Source organism: Thermothelomyces thermophilus, chromosome 3, assembly GCF_000226095.1.
Source record: "Thermothelomyces thermophilus ATCC 42464 chromosome 3, complete sequence".
Taxonomy (NCBI): Eukaryota; Fungi; Ascomycota; class Sordariomycetes; order Sordariales; family Chaetomiaceae; genus Thermothelomyces; species Thermothelomyces thermophilus.
The window spans coordinates 3,207,788-3,228,395 of NC_016474.1; the positions used below are offsets into that span (position 1 = coordinate 3,207,788).

Sequence of the window (20,608 nt, forward strand, 5' to 3'; positions counted from 1 at the left end):
TCTGTTGCTCTTCCTTTAACCTGAACAATGGGGAAGGGAGAGCTAACGGAACTGTTACAAAAATGCAAGCCACGGCCGGAGCAGAAGATTAACCATCCGAGAAAGCCGTTGTCTCTTACCGACGAGAGATGCGACAAAAGGAAACCTGTAAACAAATCCTAGGGAAAGCGCAAGAACTTAACCAACCAACTGATATCACTAATAGCTCCAAACCACTGTAGTTATCGTCACAATCCAATCGAGGGCCGCCAGGGTAACGGAGGTGCGACCACGTAAATGCAGTGGATTGGTGCAGCGCACCATTCCTCAGAAGAATACGAGAGACTGAATGATATTCCATTCGCCTGTCGAAGAGCAATGAGTTGCCTACTAATAAAGGCCTGTCGTCTTGTGTCGGCATCAACGGCGATTTAAAAGTCGGGCTCGTCGTGCTGCTCATCTTTAGCGGCCAGCTGTGGAGTCTGCCCCGTCGGCATTGACCGAACAACCCCTGGAGACCTGCCCCAGTTCGGGAGGCGCTTGCCTTTCCCGTAGTTACGGTAAACAAGGACTCGGGGTCGGCTTTTGCCCTCTTCTTCCTTCGCTCATCAACGGGCGATTCCTCGTCTGCAGTTTACAGCTGTCGATTTCCAAAGAATAAATTTGGTAGGTTTTTAAGACACCTACATTTCAGACTCCCCGAGGTCGAAACATCGCTTTGCATCCCGTGTATGCACATAACGGCGTGCAGTTCCTGCTTGGTGCTTACAGTGATGTGAAGGGAGCGGCGCCCGCAATTGTTCATCAAGATCTCACTCGACAGCCACGCACATTCATCCCATCCGGTCCCCGTTTGTCTCGACTGGGTCTCACCTTCTGCATTCATTAGGCTGACCACCAGATCTCGGTATCCTCTGCCGGGCTGTGAGCTGCCGCTCTGCTCCCGTCTGAGGGACCAAAGGGGGAGTGGAAGCAGGCCAAGAACACGTGGGAACCCATCGTCTCAGATCCGGGAGCTGGGTTGCGGAGCTATCACCAGACGGATCGGATCATATCTATACAACTACAACGTAAAATAATCCGCATTATTAGTTTCGTTAAACGAGACGGAGGCGGACGAGCAGGGATCGAGACCTGATATTGCGGTGTGGCGATCCAGGGACCAAACCCCACGGAGCTCCCGAAACATTAACACGTCATGCTAAGCTCCGACCCTTCCTTGTCTTCCCCGCCGCCGGGTCTGGACTTGCGCGCCTCGACCTTCTCGACACCGACACGCGCGTCTCAACCACAGAGAGCTGTCCCGGATGATGATGATGGATTCGCTTCCCCGCGGCAGCAGTTCGAGAGGCACACTCCAACTCCCGGTTCACCACTCCATCCAGGCCACCACCACCAGCAGCAACAGCAACAGCAGCAGCATGGCCTGAGCGCGCCGCGCCCCTCACTCTCGCCGTTGTCAGAATATCACAGTGGCTTTGCGGATGAGGATCTCGGCTCCCCCCTCAACCTAGGCAACCATCGCCGACAGCATTCCTTCCCTAACCTGCTACCGCTGGCCCTCAGAAACAGGACGCCCTCGCCAACGAGGAAGACGCACGTCAGGTCGCCCTCGGAGCAGATGCCCTACACCGGCGACGGGAGGGTCAACGGGAGGACCGCGGCAGCGAGTCCGCGAAGTGGTGGTGGTGGAGGAGGAGGAGGAGGAGGAGGAGGACTAGTCAGCTGGTTGAGCGGCAGCGCGGCGGCAGCAAATGCACTCGGTCTGTCCCACCAGCCGGGAACCTCCAAAGATGCCTCCCCAACGCCCACCGCCACGCCTACCCGCAACGGCCGAAATGCCGGTTTCAACAGCAATACCGCGGATGTAACGACACCGAAGAGTGCCACTACCACGACCGCCGCGTCCCGCTTCATGTCGGCCCTTTCATCTCGCTTCACCTCCGCCACCCCGACCAACAGCTCGTCCCTCCGCAACCCGCCGATTGGAGAACAGCAGGAGGACGAACTATGCACTCTCGACATCGAAGCCGCCCTCTTCCCGTCCTCCCCATCCTCCCCGTCCTCCTCGGCGGCGCGCGACCCTTTCTCTCCCTCGGCCTTCAAGAACCTGCACATGAACGCCGTAGGCCTGCTGACCCGGATGCAGGCGGCCTATCGGTCGCAGGCCGCGGCGCTGCGCGACCTGCGCGCCGAGCGCGCGGCCGAACGGGATGAGCTCGAGGAGGCGGTCACGCGCGCCGCGCACCTCAAGATGCAGCTCGAGGGAATGGCCCGGAAGGCCGCGGAGTGGGAGGCCACCGTGCAGGAGCTGACCGGGGAACTGGAACGGGAGAGGAAGGCCAGGGCGAGGGCTGAAGCCGCCGAACTCGCTGCTGCCTCCGCTGCTGCCGCCGCTGCGGCAGCGGTGTCGTCCAAGATGTCGGAGGGCGAGGGGGCACCCTCGATGGTGTCGGAAGATTTGGGTGTCGAGGAGGATAGGAGGCGGAGGCGGAGGCGGAGGCGGCTGAGGAGGAGTTCTGGGGATGAAGGGGGAGAGGAGGTGGAGGAGGAAGGGAGTAGCACTACGGATGACGAGATTGACAGCGCTGAGAGCGAGAGCGTCTTCTCGCGGTGTCGGAGCCCGCCGCTGACCCTGCAGTCGCCGCTGCAGACCCGAGCGGCGCCGACAGCCGCGTCGGACGGGGCATCCGCCTCAAGAGGGGTTACGGGCGGGTCCGGGACGCCGAGTGGTAAGAATGCTGGCGGCAGCGGATCGGTGAATGCCACGCCTAAGCAGAGGACTGGGCAAGCCATGGGCGCGTTCCAGAAGATTCTGAAGGGCATTTCGGGGGATACGGCGGGCTGTTCGAACTGCAAGGGACAGGATGCGAGCGTCGCGTGGGATACGGTTAGTCTGTTGAGGGACGAGAACCGGCAGCTGAAGAACCGGATCGGGGAGCTAGAGCACGCCGTGGAAGGGGCACTGGATCTGGTGAACGGGGTCGGGCTAAAAGTCCCTCAGCTGGCTTGATTTGGCTCCGGCGTCTGGCTTGGGCAAGCAATTTAGAATTGGATATCAAGGGTTTCATTCCTGGTGTTTTTGTGGTTAAGGCGCCGTCCCGCATGGCAGGAACATCTATCGGCACCTGGACGACATAGACTGGTTCATGGTCGTCGGGGACCGAAAATGGGTAGCCATATTCATACTATATCCACTGTACCCCTTTGCTGCTGGACTAATATTCAAGACACCGGACCTTCTCGTCCAGCATGGCGTTACGGTGCCTTGTCTTGTCTACGCAGAGCTCTGGTCGAGTTACAAGAACGAACTTCCTCTCGCACATGCCCGCCACAATGCCATCCTACCCAATCTCCCCCCTCGAGCAAGTGACTGCCTTAAATGTACAATGCTATTTCCTCTAGCGCGCACTGCGCACGCATCCGCGGGTTCTAATAGCTAGGTCCTCTTCCCGGGATATACACAAACCCTAACTTGTTTGACGCTCGTTCCGGTCGCCCATGCCACCGCCGCACTTCTCCCACAACCTCTTCGTTCACGCCAATTCCACTTCGGTGCTCATCCTTTCCTCTCTCCATATCTCCCTACGCCTTGCCTTTTTTTTTTTTTTGCCAAGACGGCTGCCAAGGAGAAACGATCACTCCACACCTCTCTTCTCCCTCCCCCGACTCATGACCGACCCGCTCAGTGGTGCTCCTCAGCGCCGTGATGATGATCGTCCTTCAGGAAGAAGTGCTCGTACAGGCAGTAGCCCGCAAAGGCGACCGTCGCGATGCCGAAGCCGGGGAAGGCGTTCTTGAACCGGTTCCAGCGGCTAAACTGGCCGGTGTAGCGCCATGCTTCGCTGTAGTCCTCGGCGTTAGTTCAAATGCAATTGCAGCTCCAGGGAGGGGAGAGAGAGCGTGGTGATGATGATGACGTGCGGGAAAATTGTGGGAATGCGAAGGTCAGAGGAGGGTAGTGAGTGGATGGGAGGGTAGGGCATTCGCTGCGTCGGTAGCGTCGTGGACCGGCACGGCTGGTCGAAAGAAGCTAAGAAAACGGGAGCCGAGTATAACGTAAACGTACTTCCTCCACCAGGGATCGTAGCGCGGGGTGCCGGTGGCGGCGAGGAACTTGCTCATGTCGAAGCCCGTGATGTTGGGCTTCGGGTCGCCGCCGTTGTAGCGCATGATTCTGGCGAGGAAACAAATGTCAGTGGGCGACTCGACCTTTCGTCGTCGGTCTCGGGGATTCAACGGGATCGTCCGAACCTGGTGGGCTGCATTGTGGCGCTGGCAATTGCTCGTCAGGAGTCGGGCGTCTGCTCAGCAGGATGGGGAGCTCAATGACAGAGGTCGCATCACTGCAATGCACCGGGACTGGAGTGGTGCATTTGCTGTGTAGGTTCTGGTTCCCGTCCTTGGCTGCGGGTCCCACCCGCTTAGTCACCACTGGGGTTAGGTAACCTCGACCCGTGCTTGCGAGGGCTGCGTGTGCGGGTGGCCCGTGCACATGCGGGCCTGTGCCTCCTTGGCCATCGCCAACCTTGCCGTTCCATTCGGGACATGAACAAACCTGCAGCCGCTTCACCTCAACCTGCTTCAGCCCCCCGCGAAACCTAAAACTGAGCTCGTGCCCCTTCCCGTCCTACCTGCCCATTACTGTTGAAGGCCCGCCTCGAATCTCCGGGACACGCGTTCACCACTCCTCCTCCCAAAACAATTTTTTCTAGGCCTCGTTCTCGACCGAAACCCGACCGTGGAACCCGCCCAATTCGTCCCGCGATTGCCCAGTGCCGTCCTGCCATCTGGAACCGCCTCTCTCCCCCCCCCCCCTTCCCCATCCCCTGCGACAGGGACGGGAATGGTCCCTTCACGTCTCGACCCAGACACGGCTCTAAGGATACGTCCCTCGCGATAGGAAAGAAATCGAGTGCAACTCACCCCACGGGCGCCGCCACCACGCGATGCCTCCGCCGCTCAACCGGTTCCCAAGCGGACCCAACACCATCTCCCCCTACCACCAGCAGTACCCCTCCCACGCTCAGCATGCGACGAGTCATCCGCCGCCCCTGGGCGCCACAGCGGCCTATCTCAACGCTCAGGTCGGCCAGGTGAACCCGTTCTCGGGAAACAGCAACCTATTAGGCCTGGCGGGGGGGCTCAATGCCGCCGCCGGCTTCGGCGTCGGCGTCGGCGCGGACTCTGGCCTGGCGAACCACGCCGCGCGCCTGGGCTTCACGCACGTGGGGAGCCTGCAGCAGCAGCAACAACAATCGCAACAACAGGCCCTCCAGCAACAGCAGCAGCAGCAGCAGCAGCAACAACAACAACAATCACAGCACAGCCAACATGCTCCTCCCGTTCAGCACCCACAGCACGCACAGCCGCAAGGTCACGGATTGGTGGAGCACGCCACGCGAGTTGCGCAGAAAGGGCGGATAAGAGAGGTGTGGAAACACAATCTGCACGAGGAGTTTGCGACACTGCGAGACCTGGTCGACAGGTATCCGTACATTGCCATGGTGGGTGGTGGAACTCTTTGCCAGCCGGCTGGTAGCGGGCTGCTAACATGAACCCTCTCCCTCCTTTTTTTTCTTCGGGTAGGACACCGAGTTTCCGGGCGTCGTCGCGAGACCGATGGGAGGCTTCCGAGGGAAAAGCGACTACCACTACCAATGCCTACGTACCAACGTGGACCTGTTGAAGGTGATACAGATCGGCATCGCCCTCTTCAACGAGGACGGCGAACAGCCGCCCGCCCGCCCATCCTCGACCGACTCGGCGGACCTGCGCCGGGCAGGCAGTCAAGCACCGCTACCCTATGCTTGGCAGTTCAACTTCAAGTTCTCCATCAAGGATGACATGTACAACCAGACATCTATCGAGTCACTGCAGCAAGCGGGCATCGACTTTGCGCTCCTCGAGCGGGACGGCATTGACCCGCACGAGTTCGCGTCCCTGCTGATCCCTTCAGGCCTCGTCTGCTTCGACCACGTCCGCTGGATAAGCTTCCACGGCGGCTACGACTTCGGCTACCTCACCAAGCTCCTCATCTGCAGCCCGCTGCCCTGCGACGAGGTCGAGTTCGACCAGAAGATGAAACGCTACTTCCCCTCCACGTATGACGTTAAGCACCTCATGAAGCACGCCATCAAGTTGCACAACAGCGGCATGCTCACGCCCTCCGACCCGAGCGCGATCGACGTTATGCAAAAGTTCGAGCAGAAGTCCGGGCTCGAGCACATCGCTGAGACGCTCAAGCTCAAGCGCGTCGGGAGCGCCCACCAGGCCGGGTCTGATAGCCTGCTGACGGGCCGCGTCTTCTTCGAGCTGCGCAAGCGCATCTTCAACGGCGACATATCGGATGAGCACCTGGGCAAGGTCTGGGGTCTCGGCATTCCAGACTTCTCCGTCGGCGGCGCCGGCATCACCGTCGGCAACAACAACAACAACAATAACAATAACAGCGGGAACGCCGGGAACCAGGTTGAAAACACTCCGCCGACCAACAATGGCAACAACCACCAGCAGCAGCAGCAGCAGCAGCAGAACCCTCAGAACCATCACCAAGTGAACGGCAATGGCACTCCGAGCACGCCCAATACAGGCAGTGTCGGGCTAGCTGGCACACCGGGAGGCGCCTCGTCATCCCAAAATACCAATGGGAGTGCCGCTGGCGGTGGAAATGCAGGCAGCAGCAGCAGCAGCAACAACAACAACAACAACAATAGCAACAACAACAGCAACAACACCGCCAGCGGAATGGGGCCCATGACTCCTGGCGGGGGCGGCGGGGTGTTTGGGGCGTTTGCTTTTGCGGGAAATTCGCGGTAGATAGTAGAAGAGGAAAGCGGAGAGAGAATTATAGGGGTTATACGATGTTGTTCTCTTCTTCTTCTTGTCTCCTTCTTCTTCTTCTTCCTGCTAGCCATGCGTGTGCCCCTGTCCAATGTGCGTATCGTATGCCTTGTGTGGAACCGGATATAACGGATTGAATGTCAAATGGGGGCGAGATTAGGGGGTTCTTTTGGTTTAAGTGGGGAGAGGAGGGATCTAGGTGAAGGAGTGGGCAAGGAGGGTCGGCTGGACTGGGCTGTATTTCTGTTTCCTCTCTTGTTTTCCCCCTTGATCTTTGTTTCTTCGATTTCAGTGTATGTATCGTTAGGCGGGTATCTTTACCTTTTTTTTTCCCTCCATCTGTGCCTTTTGCCTTTTCTTGTCTCTCTGTCACATATTTCCTCGTTAGGAAACCGCCGCCGCAAATGAGTGGCTATGGATGCTCCCAGAACGCCTACACGACTTCCGATCTGACGGTTTTGGGGTGTCATACTACTTTTTCCCATAACTCCTCTTGTGTATGTATGACATAGCCCGCTCATTTTGTCTTCGTCTGATCTTCTGGCTTCTTGTCCGGTTGGTAGCCGGTTTCGGTTCTACCTGACTCCGCGTCAGCGAGCAGAACTAGCGATGGTGATGATACAGGATGGAAGCTGCTTCTGCTCCGGTTCTCGACGCCGTTTTGAGGTCGACGAGTTGGGCTAAATAGACGGACACGAAGTTGGATGGCAATGCAAACAGGGTCTGTTTTGCCCATTATCGATTATCTGACCGAAGATCGACACGTGCTCATCCTCCAATATATGCCCCGAGAGGACGTTGTCATCGCTTGTGCTAAAAAAAATACGAATCCAAGGTACCTAGGGAGGTCCAAGGTACGGGCCTTGTTAATAACCTACAACTTGGTTGTCCCTATTCAAACTGAGCCCAAGTGGAGATGAAATCGCATGTACGCCGCCGTGTTCCATCCGAAAGAACCTAACCGCCCGTCCCCGCCCCATGCGCTACCATAATACTAACTAAGGACCAACCCAAACCAGCCAAATTGAACGCCAATAAAATGCACTCCAACTACCCTAGAGGCGTGATTCTTGGTCTCTTCTCTCTCATGAAGGCCATAACTGAGGCCGCCCTCTAAGTAACGTAAACCTTTCTCACCCCGTCCACCCCGAACACCTCTCCCGTGACCAGATCTTTGACCTGCCACTGAGGCAAACCGCTCTTTGCGGCATATTCTTCGAGGCGGGCCTTGCCGTAGACTCGGCCGTTGGGGAGCAGCACCAGGTCGTGCTCTAGCAGGCGGCTCTTGCTGTGGTGGGCGTAGCGCACGCTCCGGGCGAGCTCGTTGAGCTCGGTCGAGCAGACGGGGCAGATGCGAGTCGTCAGGGAGGCGGTACCATGGTGTTGGGGCTGGGCGGCGGCGGCGTCGGGGGTGGCGGTCGGGGTGGCGCTGTCGCCGCCGTCGTTGGCGCCGTTGATGTGGTGTTGCGACTGCTCGGGTTCAGGCTGAGCCTGGACTGAAGATGGGGTGCTATGGCAGGCGGGGGTCTTCAGGGCGGACAGGCCCGATGAAAGAGCGATGTGTAAGAGAGGGGTCATGGGCAGGTTGAGGAGCTTCAGGTAGGCCTCGGAGAAGGTCTCGGCGAGTTTCTGCCAGCGAGACGCGCTATACAAGGAGGCGTACGGCTCAATCTTCGTGTCCGGACGGTAGGCGAGGAGGCCAGCCATGTGGCTCACTTCGACCGGGTAGGTGTCGTTGAACGGGGTGATGTACTTCTTCGCGTGATTGATCGCATCGATCATCTTGGTTTGCGAGCCGGTGCGCATCATCTCTATGTACTGCTGACAGCGCAGCATGAACTCAAGGTTGGACTGCATCTTGCGGAGCTCTTTCTTGTTCTCGTTGCACCAGCTGAGGGCCTCCTGCACGCTGCCCTTCTCCAGAGACTGGCGAATCTTGCTCATCGTCGCAAAGGTATCAATGTCGACCAGGTCCCGCATTCCCCGCTCGTCCGCCAGTGCTACCGCGGACGAACCGTAGCCGTGCCGAAGCATGTAGTCGACCAGAAGGCGGTCGAGACGCTGACGGGACCAGGCCTCGTATTTGACGTCGTCGACCGTGTTGAGATTGGCGAGCTCGCGGAGGTGCGCTACGCGAGCGTCCATTTGGCGATAGAGACGGTCTTCCTCCTCCGCGGCGGCGGCCAGCTTCCGCTTCAGCCCCCGCATCTTGCCCAACATCTGATCCAGGCTCTTGACGGCATCCTGGGCCGAAGTCTTGCCGCTGATCAGCCCGTTGGCTGTTTCCTTCACGGCATTCTTGACGGCGTTTGAGTCCCACTCGAAGGGATAGTGAACAGAGCGAAAGTTGTTGCGCAAGAGCTCGTAGGGAAGGCGCAGGCACGGTTGGTCCTGAGGTCAGAAAAACCTTTGTTAGCAGAAGGGTACGTTAACGGACATGATCGCGGACTGTCCGGGATGATGACGTGAGTCGTACAAGGAGCAAGTGGTTATCGTGGTTGATTTTTGCCGCTTCGAGATCCGCCATGTCTGAAACCACACTCCCAGCCTCTCAAGAAGCTAGGATCGTATGCAGGTATCCTGATCGGAGGCTGTGTAGACTGTTCTGTGTTCGAAACAAGCTGGAGTCGTTCGAGGTTGGGTTGAGGTCAGTAGGTGCCGATTGGGGAATGAACCCTTGTGGCCAGCGGAGGCCCGTGAGGGCAGCCATCCGATTTGCTCCCGACTTTCGTTGCGGAGCCAAGAGGTGCGAGACCTCCAGCCAACCCTAACCCTCCCTCGGCATCTTGAATGGTGCATTTGAGAAAGTCGGAAGAACCAGTTTCGCTCCATTCACCGCACATCGTAGTGCGCCCGTATAATGTCAACCGTCAAAAGCGTTGGGAAAAGAGAGAGGTCACCGACGGGACGTCTGTCTCGAGCTCTAGGTGGCTCGTGACGTGTGCATGCGGCCCAATCATGCGCAGGCCTGTCTCACTGCCTCGCTGCTTTCGCGTCATGAGGGGTTCAAGCAAGGTGGGGCAAGTGGGAAGGAACAGAGAGTGCTAACACGCTGATGGTGGTGAGGTGTGGTGAGCAGTTGCTGGAGGGGGGAAGGCGTCGCGCCGTTAGGCCGTCAAATCTGTTGTTAGGGGATGAATCCTGTAGTGGTGGTGTGCAAGTGCGCGGGTAGGCTGGAAGGTCGAGGGATCTTCATACACGCCACACGGGCAAAGAGCCGAACAAGCACATAGGTACATAACTACATCTACGGTATATACATGCACATGCGACAGCTCTGTCTCAACGAGATCGAGAATACGAGTCAGGATTTGTGAGACACCCAAAGTTACGTCCTTGGTTCTCAAAACTACGAGTCAAAACTGGGTGGTTCTCATGTTACAGTGTTTCCAACCAAAAGTTCGAAAGTTTCGAACACTGGTGGAGCGCGATGAATAAGAGGCACCAGTGACTTGTTCTCGCACCAAACCTGGTGGGTCGCAGTGAGCGGGAGTGCTGATCGCTTATGCGTACAGGTCAAGAAAAGGGTGTTGATGGGTGTGCCATTTCGGCAAAGGTGTTGGCCCGTGCACCCCTGATCCCTCCACGGCCCGCAATTTGATTAAGTTAACCTCCATCCAGCCTCCAGCCTCAGCTCACATGATCTTCCCTCTCTCTCGCTCTTCAGCACCAGCCATCGACAAGCACCACAGACCTGACACAGATCCATCTTTCATATCAAGGTACGACCGCATGCCAGATTATTTCAAGACTTGAATTCGAATTTGTTCACAAAAACGTTGGCGTCAATTTTCCCTACATTTGCAGGTCCTGGCTGACTTCTGCAGCGCTCGTCACGTTTTCGGGCACGTTCTTCACATGACCTCGCCCTTGGACCCAACCACAGACAGTAAGGAACCCTTCCTCAAACCATCAACTCCATCAAGAAGAGCAGGGGCCATGAGATATCAATTTACTCGCAACACAGCAATGTCTGCGCGCGACCGCTGCTGAACGCGTTGCCCTTGACGACCGAACGCGGCGGACTCGCCAGCGCCACCCGCTCAAGTGAGCGCATGCGCTGTGTTGCAGCTTTGGCTGAAATTTATCAAAGGGTGCTGCTCGGTTATTGATCAGCCAGGGCTGCTCTTGGTATGCACTTGATGCACTTTGAAGGCAAAGCCCGGCTGGTTCTCGAGCCTCCTTTAGTCTCGACGGTTTTTTCGGGTGGTTGCGCGTCACGCGCCATTTCTGCAATGAGTTGCTTCGATTCTCTGAAGGGCGGCGTGCGCCACTGCCCCTTGAAAAAGGGATCGTGAGCGACTGGCAGACAACCTTAGACAAGGCCCGATTGATTAAAAAGACCTCCACGTTACACTGATTCGCCCGGCACTCTGCTTGTTACTCGTGCTGGATGAAAATGCAGTGCTGATGGCAGGATTCGAACTAACTTCCCTCACCAGGCGTACCACCAACCTCACAACCCACCATGGCAGCGACAGTTGGTGTGCAGCAGCCCGATATTTCCGAGGCTTCAACGAGCCCTGGCCAAAAGCGGAAACGCGCAGCCGAGTCTGCCTCGCCAGATTCGCGCCGCGCTAAGCGTGGTGCTCCTAACTCCTCCATGTCGGTGCCGGAATCTGAGGCCCAGCCTTTCCTCGGAGATACTGTGAGCATTGCACAAGCAGCCCATGACCACGTCAACGTGGAGGATTTCAGCGCTCTCGCTCAGGCTACCGCCTCTGAGCACAACGATACGGCTGATACCTCCAATGCCTCGAGTACTGCTGCGGCGGCGTTGAATATGTATCCATCGCTGCATGTTCCTCAGTCCACCGAGGAGGCATTTGCAAACCAGCCGACGCCGGAGACACATCACGAAGAAAACACCTTCAGCGGCCATGCGGTCAACCAGCCCCCTCCAGACGGTCTGCCGTTGCCTCCTCCCCCTTCCACCATCCAGCAACCGCCGTCGAACGGGGTACAGCAGGAGCAGCGTTATAGCGCTCCGCCCAACACAAAGCCCGCAGTTGGCTCCGAGGAGTGGCACAAGATGCGCAAAGACAACCACAAAGAAGGCAAGTATTCCATCCGCTTCGCTTTGTTAGCACATTACTTCTGACATGTCGCAGTCGAGCGTCGCCGGCGGGAGACCATCAACGAGGGCATCAACGAGCTGGCCAAGATCGTCCCCGGCTGCGAGAAGAACAAGGGCTCTATCCTCCAGCGGGCGGTGGCGTTCATCACCCAGCTGAAGGAGAATGAAACGCAGAACATTGAGAAGTGGACATTGGAGAAGCTGCTCACGGAGCAGGCGATTGCTGAGCTCAGCCAATCTAACGATAAGCTCAAGCAGGAGTGCGAGCGCCTTTACAGGGAGTTGGATACATGGAAGCAGATTGCGCAGAGTGCCGGCTTGCAGTTGCCACAGCACAAGGAGGAGCCAGGGTCAAGCAGCTAAGGTACTCCCTGGTGCCCACGTTCTCGTGGCGGCAGGCCGCTAACTTCTGTTAGGCCTGTAACCCTTTGTTTTGCCGGCGTTAGAAGAAGAGCCCTGGTGGCTCGAGTCTGACTAGACTCAGCCGCGTATAATAGCTGGTCGTCCAGTCGGACCGACCGACGAGGCTCGGTGTCGGAACCAGTTGGAGCCGCCGTTCGGACTGGAAGCTGCCGAGCATGCCTTCTTGAGCTGGGCCCTCTACCGGCTGCCGGAACTGATACCGTGGCTTTAGCAGTAGCTTGAGGATATACCCGGTGATTCCTCTCACCATTTTTCCCCCGGTTATCGGTATGAGAGCGTACTCGTTTTCCACACTCTCTTTCTTCTTCCCTTTTTCTTTTCCCCTCTCTTTCCGCGTTTAGGTGGCTCTGCGCTGCGGCCTACTATTAGAGGTTGCGCCCGGACGCTTTGCCCTGCTCTTGGCGACTGTGGTGTTTATTTATGTTATGTCTTGTCAGCTCTACGATGGGCCTTGAGGCGTTTTTTTTTCCTGAGAATAAGCGACGGCGGATATGGATTGACCGTGGGGCGTTGGGAGGTTCTGCTTGCATTTGGTGTAGTGCACACTGTTCGCGCGCTCAACTTGGCCGCTTTCTGGGGCCAGGAGGGCCGTGGTACACGAAACCCACGAGAGGAAATTAGATACTGGTTCGCATTTAGCAGGCTTAACGTCCTCTTTTGAGTAGTTGGCTATCGGGGCCGCTTCTTATTCCCCTCTCAGTGTTATTTGTATCGAACTATTTGTATTTACATCTGTTACTCTGTGCTTGGATAACTTGCGAAACGAAGCAGGCGTGCGGGAGCCAAGCATGCCGTATCGTACTGTACCTGGGCAGGTTCCGATAGCGGGCCGACTGTTTCGGCGGCCGATCCGGCCACAGCCAGCAATTCCGCTGCTAAGCCGCCTCGCCGTGCACTGATAAGCTGGTCAGCGGCCAGACCCCGCCGGATCCCGGCCGAAGAGGGCAGCTGACACTTGCGATGTTATCCGAGTGGCTGGGCCTGCACCACAGCAAAACCACCCAGATCCCACTCCGTGGAGAGCTTCAGCGATAAAGACAAGATGGAATAGACCAGGCGGTCAGGCCGATGCATCACTGGCCATGTCAATGGCAGTATCTGTATATTCCTGATCTCCATTGAGGAAAGTGCATTGAGTGTTTCTGCCTCGAAACTACGCCTTCCTGTCCTTCCTCTGTCTGCCTTGGTGCCTTGGGAAAGACGAGAAGTCTGGGAAGGTGTGTTTGCATTGACGTAATCTAATCAATTGATTCTGGGACCACAGCTACCCGGAGCTCCTCTCCCTTGTCAACGGCTTCCCCGCAATCCAAACCAACGCTGATCGAACCCCGGACAGAGCCCAGAGCCTGGTCTGCCAGGGTCCAACGGCCTGAAGCCAATATAAGCCGGCGATATCCTTCAGGATCACCTGTTGGGGTTCCCCCTCGCTCCCCGTGTTATTTGCAATTGAAACCAGTCGGCAACCCCGCGGGAAAGTTGAGATCGAGAGTGTTGATTTTGTATGCGTTTCTCAGTCGAGCAGCATCCGATCCAATCCGACGGCTGACAAGCTACCGAGGAAAAGGACATAGACTCCCCTGTTCAGACGGCATCATGTCGGCAAGCAGAGCGCTCCGGGGCAGTAACGCGCTGTTGTTGCGTGCTGTGTCCACATCCCCGTCCTCATCGTCCACGGCTGCCCGGGCGGGCCGGTCCGCTGCCCTGGCCCTCGAGTGCCGCCGCCGATTCACTGCCTCGGCCCGCGCCATGTCGTCCTTCTATGCTGATTGGGAGCCCGAAGGCCCCTCGGTCAAGACCCCGATCCCCGGCCCCAAGTCCAAGGCCGCCATCGCCGAGCTAGACGAGGTATTCGACACGCGCAGCTTGAACATGCTCACCGACTACACGAGGTGCGCGGGCAACTACATTGCCGATCTGGACGGCAATGTGTTGCTGGACGTGTAGGTGGCTGCCCATCCCAGTCCATGATGTGTCTCCCATTATTCCAATTGTAACCTACAGGCGGGACTGACACCGGCATAAACCCCCCTTTTCCCTAAACAAGCTACGCACAAATTGCCTCCATTCCGCTCGGATACAATAACCCGGCCCTTCGTCAGGCCGCCAGCAGCCCCGACATGATCAACGGCATCATCAACCGTCCTGCCCTGGGCAACTTCCCCTCGGCCGAGTGGGCCAACATCCTCAAGACGAGCATTCTCAAGGTCGCCCCCAAGGGTCTCAACCAAGTCTTCACGGCCATGGCTGGTTCGGACGCCAACGAAACCGCGTACAAGGCCGCCTTTATGTGGCGCCGCCAGCGCGACCGGGGCGGCCCGTCCGCCGAGTTCACCGAAGAGGAGATGAACTCAGCCATGAATAACCAGTCACCGGGCTCGTCCAAGCTTTCCATCCTCTCCTTCAAGACGGGTTTCCACGGCCGCCTCTTCGGTTCCCTCTCCACCACCCGCTCCAAGCCTATCCACAAGGTCGACATCCCTGCCTTCGACTGGCCGCAGGCCACCTTTCCGCAGCTCAAGTATCCCCTGGATCAGCACGCAGCCGATAACGCGGCCATCGAGCGCGCCGCCCTCGACGAGGTCGAACATCTTATCACAACCTATCACGTCCCGCCTTGCGCCGTGGTCGTCGAGCCGATCCAGTCCGAAGGCGGCGACAACCACGCGACGCCGGCCTTCTTCCGCGGCCTGCGCGAGATCACGCGCAAGCACGGCGTGCTGCTCATCGTCGACGAGGTCCAGACCGGCGTCGGCGCAACCGGCCGCTTCTGGGCGCACGAGCACTGGGACCTGCCGCACCCGCCCGACATTGTCACCTTCAGCAAGAAGGCCCAGACGGCCGGCTACTACTTTGGCGACCCCTCCCTGCGGCCCAACCGCCCGTACCGCCAGTTCAACACGTGGATGGGTGACCCAGCCCGGGCGCTCCTGTTCCGTGCCATCATCGACGAGATCGAGAAGCATGATCTGGTCAGGCACACGGCCGAGGTCGGCGACTACCTATACGGGAAGCTGGAGCGCCTGGCCGCCAGGTATCCTGACGAGTTCCGGAACCTGAGGGGCAAGGGGATGGGCACCTTCATTGCCTTCGACAGCCCCAGGAGGGACGAGTTCCTGGCCAAGGCCAAGACCTTCGGCGTCAACATTGGCGGCTGCGGCCAGAACGCTGTCCGGCTGCGCCCCATGCTCATCTTTGAGAAGAAGCACGCCGACATTTTGGTTGACACACTGGAAAAGATTGTCACGTCCTGGTAAAAGAAGACGTGTTGAGCCGTCGCGAAGTGAGGTCAGGAGAGGGTGGGGGGGTACGATGGCGTGTTCATTGCCTGGCCGACGGGAAGTTTGAGGATACCGGTTTGGAGTGTTGTGGGCCGGGTGCGGTCAACCAAAACAGTGCACCGGGGAACAATAATTAACTAGTGTCTTGCTCTCATGTTCTCGGTTGCGCAGAAGGCGGTTCTGACCGGTACGTAAAGTATATATACATTCGTACCGAGCCGGACCGCAAAGATCGAGCACATCCATTTAGGGTTATCAACCACCAGGGTAGTGTTTCCTCCACGCCGCCGTCGCAACCCCTAACTCATCTCTTCCCAATGATGTTCACTTGTAGAACGCAGCGCCACCTGACCACCCTTTTCTCATTCCAGGTTACATCTTCCATTCAGCTGACACACCCCGTGCGCGTTCCATAGAACGGGTCTCTTATATGACAGGATCCGAACCCTTTCCGAGCAATGCATGACCAGCCCGCAAATGCGACACCCCTAACGTTTCGTATAATGCAATAAGCAAAATGAGAGACGAAAGATGGTTTTGTGCAATGGTGCCTCCCGCCTGCCACTCTCTCTCACTGCAGCCAAAATATATATTATCACAAACCCGCCCCGACCAGGCCGAGATGGTGGGAGAAAAGAGAAGAAAAAAAGTGCCGCAGCGATCAATGTTGTAAAACGAGCAGGGTATGCTCGTCCGAGTCTTGTCTTCCCCAAGAGAAACCCGTGATGCTTCCGTCTAGAAGAAGTAGGAGAAAAAAAAAAAGAGAGAAAAAGAGGAATGAGAACAGGAGAGACTAAAACATGTAGTAGGTATCGTGGCCTTATAGCGCTGTATGAAGCAAATCGCCCTCCGCCCATCTTTGTGTCCCTCGCACCCAGGGGCCCTGAATGCATATGCACAGCTATATCCCGCGACAATCGATCCATTTCACACATCCGCCCGTCCGTATCCTCCCGATGCCACTGACGGGACAGGGCCAGCTGAGAAACGCGTAATGTACAGCCCCAAACAGACGCGGTGATATCCGAGGGGATATCTTCAGTGACTCAGTACTGCCCGCTGCTGCTGCTGCTGGTTTCCCGCGTCTTGTTGCGGCGGCTCGTCAATCTCCATCTCGACATCCGCACCAACTTCCGTTCCTCTCCCGTTAGTGCCCGTTGACGGCGACGCCGCCGTTGCCACTCCGTTCACCAACACGCCCGTGCCTGCCTCGCCATTCGCGCTGCCACGCTGTTGTTTACCGTACTCTGCGGCCTGTGCCGCCTCGTCCTCCAGCCGCTGAGCCTCTTCGTTCTCGCGCATCAGGGCTTCCTCCTGCTCGCGCATCGACCGCTCCTCTTCGGTCAGTGGGGTTTCCATTGGCGGGGGAGGTGGTGTGGGCGGGCTCGGGATAGCGGTCGGGGTTTCGACATCGGCACCGGCCTCGTCCTCCTTGGCGCGCTTCACGGATTGTGTCTCGGATGGCGGGGCCTCGGGCGACTCAGCCTGGTCCCCGTCGTCGTCATCTTCCCGTTTGCGCTTGCGCCCCGCCGAGCTGCCTGGGCTGGGAGCGTCGCCTTCGGCGTCAGACGCAGCTGTGTCGTCCTTGGCAGGGGTGGCAACGGAGCTGTCCGCGTCGCCCGGATGTGATGACGTCCCCGCTACTGGCTGGCCGGTGCTCCGAGCCTCCTTCTTCTTCTTCTCGTACTCGGCATACTTGACGGCGGCGCGCTCGAAGAAGTCGTAGGTATACTTCCGGACCTTCTTCGCCACCTTGGGTGTGACGGATGTCGGGTCCTCGACCCGGTTGTTCTTGTAGTCCGAGGCGACAAGCTTCTTGTTGACCTCCCGGGCAAACTTCTTCAGCTCCTCCTTCGGCAGCTTGCCATGGAACTTGTCCACCACGTGCTTGACGTGTGGAAAGAGCTGGTCCAGTTAGTACACACTGCATCGAGTTTAGGAAGTTTTAAATTTTTTTAATTTTTGGACAACCAACCGTGTTTTCGTATATCTTCATCTGTTTCTCGATGGGCAGAGAACGCCACTTCTCCTTCTTGGGCTCGGTCGCCGGCGTGGTAGACCGTTGTGGTGTATGACCCGTCGAGTGCCGTGGCGTCGGCTCCTTGGTCAAGCTATCGATGATGTTTTGCAAAGTCTTTTGGTCTTGCTGCGCCTTGGCGGACGCCTTCGGAATCTCAATCGCAGGGGTGAGAGGTCGCTGCCACTGTGTCTTGCCGTTGACGTCGTAGAAGTAGTAGCGGCCAGTCTTGTCCGTGGTGACAAACCAGCCAGCCGGCAGGTTGGTGGGCGGTTTCCGGGGCCGTTGCCCGGTGAAATAATTGGCGTTGCGCTGCGGGATGCTGCTGCGGGGTCCAGTTGGAATCACAACGTTGGCTAAGGGGTCGACAGGCTTAGCCGGCTCATCGCGATCCTTGTTGCGACGCTCTTCCTCGAACGAGCTGATGACAACTGGGCCAGCATGGTCGTGCTTTTTGCGCGGGATCCGGTAGGCCGTCTCCAGCTTGCTCCATTCGTCCAGTAGCCGCTTCGCAGCGAGGGCAACCTCTTCGTGTGGAGCCGAGACGAGAGGCTGCACCGCTCCCTCGATCTTGGAATCCGAGATTTTGTTTTTCGTGATCCGGGGAAGCTGGTAGAGGATGTCGAGGATTTGCAGCACAACGTTCATGTCGTCTTTGAACGTGTTGAGCGTGCTCTTCAGGATCTGGTACCCGTGCATCCTCACCACTCTATGGCGGAGATGATCATCCTCGGTGGCCTGAAGGCGCGAGAGAAGCTTGACGGCAATCCATTTCTCCTTGCATTGCATGAGGGCGGCCATGACCTTGGTGACGCCGTCCTCGTCCAGGGCGCGGGGCTGGAGGCTGTTGACGTACTCCTCATCCCCCTCATGGGCCTTCTTCTTGCGGGGCTTCTTGGCAACCGTCGTGTCCCAGCTGTCGCCATCGTCGATGCCGAGCGCCTCGATGGTCGCGAGCGGCAATTTGGTCGCGCGCTCTGTCTGCGTCTTACCGCCGATGAAGCCCACACAGTTCGGCTCGCCGCAGTAGCAGGGTTGCGGATCGGCGCCGTACCGGTCGACGTTGTAGTTGAAGACCAACTCCTCGCCCGCCCGGATCGCGCGGCCGGCAAAGATGCCCATGCGCAGCTTTTCGCCCACCACCCACTTGTCCACATAGCAATTGGGATTACACGAATGGTTGCAAAACCTGCCCAGGTTCCCCTTCTTGGTGGCGTCGACGAACTCGTTCTTGGTTAGCGACATGAAGTAGAAGTGCTTGATGCCCTCCCTGTCGTATTTGACCATCCGGCTGCGGAACGTTGGCTCGTTGATGACCTCACCGACGTACTCGTAGACGAAGTCGTTGGCCTGGAGATCCGTATCCGCTCGCAGGCCGAAGCCTTTTTTCTCCGTCTTGATGACCGAGACCTTGGCATACTGCTTGCGCTGGAACCGCTGGTTCTGGCAACCCTCCCCGCAATTGCAATCGCCACTCACGCACTCGATTTTGGTCGCCCGATTGATGCAGTCCGAGTCTTCACCGCAGGCGTGATTCTGGCCGTCGTCTGCACATGACGAACATCAACCTGTTAGGGGATGCAAGCCATTCGAGCGACTGGGCGGGGCGGAAGGGGGGAAAAAGGGGCGGTAACTTACGCCAGTCTTCAGCACAGTCGCAATCCAGCGCGTCGTGATCCGACGACCCCATGTTCCTAGAGCCATAGAGACAATCGTTTATGACCTGAAATGTACTGCACGCCTCCTCGGTGGCATCCGGAAGATGGTCGAACAGTGGCGGAGGACTCCTGGCCATCTTCTGCGAGGACTTCCTTGACAGCTTTGGTGCTGTGCCGTTCTCCGGGGTCGATATGCTGTCGGCACTTGGTTTTGCGTCGTCAGGCGACATGCTGGACGCCCGTGTATCGGTTCTGGAGCCGTTTGGGGTGGCTGAACCGCCCATTTCCTCCATTCTTGTCCCGAGCCCGTTGGATTTTTGCCTCTCCTCGGTCTCCGGGCCCGCCACTACCCCCGAAGCACGATTGCTTCCTTCCATCGCTTCCATATGGTGCGCGTCACGCGCACAACGAGGGCTCGAGTATTAGGGTCGGAGCGAGGAACGGGCAGGAACGGGAGGAATCGCACAAGAGCAGGAATGGCTATCGTTGTTGGTGCAAAGGACGGTGCACATGAGGGCGGTGTAAGGTAACCAATGGTGGGTGTGGCAAGAGAGAGGGGGACAAAAAGTTAAGGTTTAAAGTCGGGTTCGCGAGAGGGGAGAACGGCAAGAGGTGATGAAGGAGGAAGCTATTCTGCTGCGCGCGCCGAGCATGCGACAATGGCACTGGCAACGCCAAAATCGTCCTGCGGGTCCAAGCAGCCTCGAAGGGTAAAAAACAGCAGCCGTGGGTTCCCGCCTCCCCAAAACCTGGACGGTCTAGTGCCAATCGTCCTCCATAGCAGTTCGAACCTCTATCCCACAGTTGAGTTGATCAGGGTGTTGAGTGGTTGTGTTGTCTTTTGCGAGAGCGTCCCACGCCGAAAGCCTACCAGCAGACGGAATGCGCGACGCCAATTCTGTCCCACTAACCTCCAGTTAAGAAAGGTGGAGCCGAGCCCGCCGGAGCGAGTGGATGGTACTGGTGGAAGCCCCATCATCCGGTCCGATCATGTTCCGCTTGACAGATACAAAGCACGACTGAATGCTGAACACACACGACGATCCGGAATACGTACTGCGAATTCCGTTAGAACTGTAATAGGTAAAGCCCGGCACCGACCGTGCAAGAATGTCGTAAGGTACCGTACCCAGCGCGGGTGGTGACTTGGTGGTATCGCATTGGAGACATCGACATGCCGTTTGCTCTTGACAGGCTTCTTTGACCAAGTCCCTTCTATTATGTGACATCCTGGAGCCCGATTACCTTGCTGTCCTGTGTCTGCCGAAACTGGTTTGGACTACTCCGTAGGTACTTTTACTTTCGACCATCAGCCACACACACACACGCTGTT

At 57.8% G+C, this 20,608-nt stretch overlaps 7 protein-coding genes across 7 annotated transcripts; 4 read left to right on the top strand and 3 right to left on the bottom strand.

Annotated features, from left to right (window-relative positions):
• The first annotated feature begins 1,021 nt into the window (after positions 1–1,021).
• Positions 1,022–3,340, top strand: MYCTH_2304884 (uncharacterized protein). The gene has a single exon (XM_003663183.1). The coding sequence runs from the start codon at positions 1,178–1,180 to the stop codon at positions 2,990–2,992; it is 1,815 nt and encodes a 604-aa protein (XP_003663231.1). The 5' UTR covers positions 1,022–1,177; the 3' UTR covers positions 2,993–3,340.
• MYCTH_2304886 (uncharacterized protein) lies at positions 3,341–4,374 on the bottom strand. Its single transcript, XM_003663184.1, has 3 exons — positions 4,234–4,374; positions 4,049–4,156; positions 3,341–3,824 (listed from the first exon to the last, which is right to left on the bottom strand). Exons 1-3 carry the CDS (start codon positions 4,245–4,247, stop codon positions 3,665–3,667), a joined length of 282 nt encoding a protein of 93 aa, XP_003663232.1. The 5' UTR covers positions 4,248–4,374; the 3' UTR covers positions 3,341–3,664.
• A 413-nt stretch (positions 4,375–4,787) lies between these two features.
• Positions 4,788–6,882, top strand: MYCTH_2304889 (uncharacterized protein). Its single transcript, XM_003663185.1, has 2 exons — positions 4,788–5,486; positions 5,569–6,882. Exons 1-2 carry the CDS (start codon positions 4,929–4,931, stop codon positions 6,796–6,798), a joined length of 1,788 nt encoding a protein of 595 aa, XP_003663233.1. The 5' UTR covers positions 4,788–4,928; the 3' UTR covers positions 6,799–6,882.
• An 864-nt stretch (positions 6,883–7,746) lies between these two features.
• MYCTH_2304892 (uncharacterized protein) lies at positions 7,747–9,480 on the bottom strand. The gene is made up of 2 exons (XM_003663186.1): positions 9,299–9,480; positions 7,747–9,213 (listed from the first exon to the last, which is right to left on the bottom strand). Exons 1-2 carry the CDS (start codon positions 9,347–9,349, stop codon positions 7,936–7,938), a joined length of 1,329 nt encoding a protein of 442 aa, XP_003663234.1. The 5' UTR covers positions 9,350–9,480; the 3' UTR covers positions 7,747–7,935.
• Positions 9,481–10,370: 890 nt separating this feature from the next.
• Positions 10,371–12,562, top strand: MYCTH_2304897 (uncharacterized protein). The gene is made up of 5 exons (XM_003663187.1): positions 10,371–10,544; positions 10,650–10,711; positions 11,265–11,879; positions 11,934–12,263; positions 12,384–12,562. The coding sequence occupies exons 3-4, from the start codon at positions 11,291–11,293 to the stop codon at positions 12,260–12,262; spliced, it is 918 nt and encodes a 305-aa protein (XP_003663235.1). The 5' UTR covers positions 10,371–10,544; positions 10,650–10,711; positions 11,265–11,290; the 3' UTR covers position 12,263; positions 12,384–12,562.
• A 951-nt stretch (positions 12,563–13,513) lies between these two features.
• MYCTH_2304900 (uncharacterized protein) lies at positions 13,514–15,854 on the top strand. The gene is made up of 3 exons (XM_003663188.1): positions 13,514–13,821; positions 13,887–14,262; positions 14,367–15,854. The coding sequence occupies exons 2-3, from the start codon at positions 13,916–13,918 to the stop codon at positions 15,574–15,576; spliced, it is 1,557 nt and encodes a 518-aa protein (XP_003663236.1). The 5' UTR covers positions 13,514–13,821; positions 13,887–13,915; the 3' UTR covers positions 15,577–15,854.
• Positions 15,855–16,482: 628 nt separating this feature from the next.
• MYCTH_2304904 (methyltransferase-like protein) lies at positions 16,483–19,797 on the bottom strand. The gene is made up of 3 exons (XM_003663189.1): positions 19,256–19,797; positions 17,576–19,164; positions 16,483–17,505 (listed from the first exon to the last, which is right to left on the bottom strand). The coding sequence occupies exons 1-3, from the start codon at positions 19,650–19,652 to the stop codon at positions 16,639–16,641; spliced, it is 2,853 nt and encodes a 950-aa protein (XP_003663237.1). The 5' UTR covers positions 19,653–19,797; the 3' UTR covers positions 16,483–16,638.
• Positions 19,798–20,608: the final 811 nt, after the last annotated feature.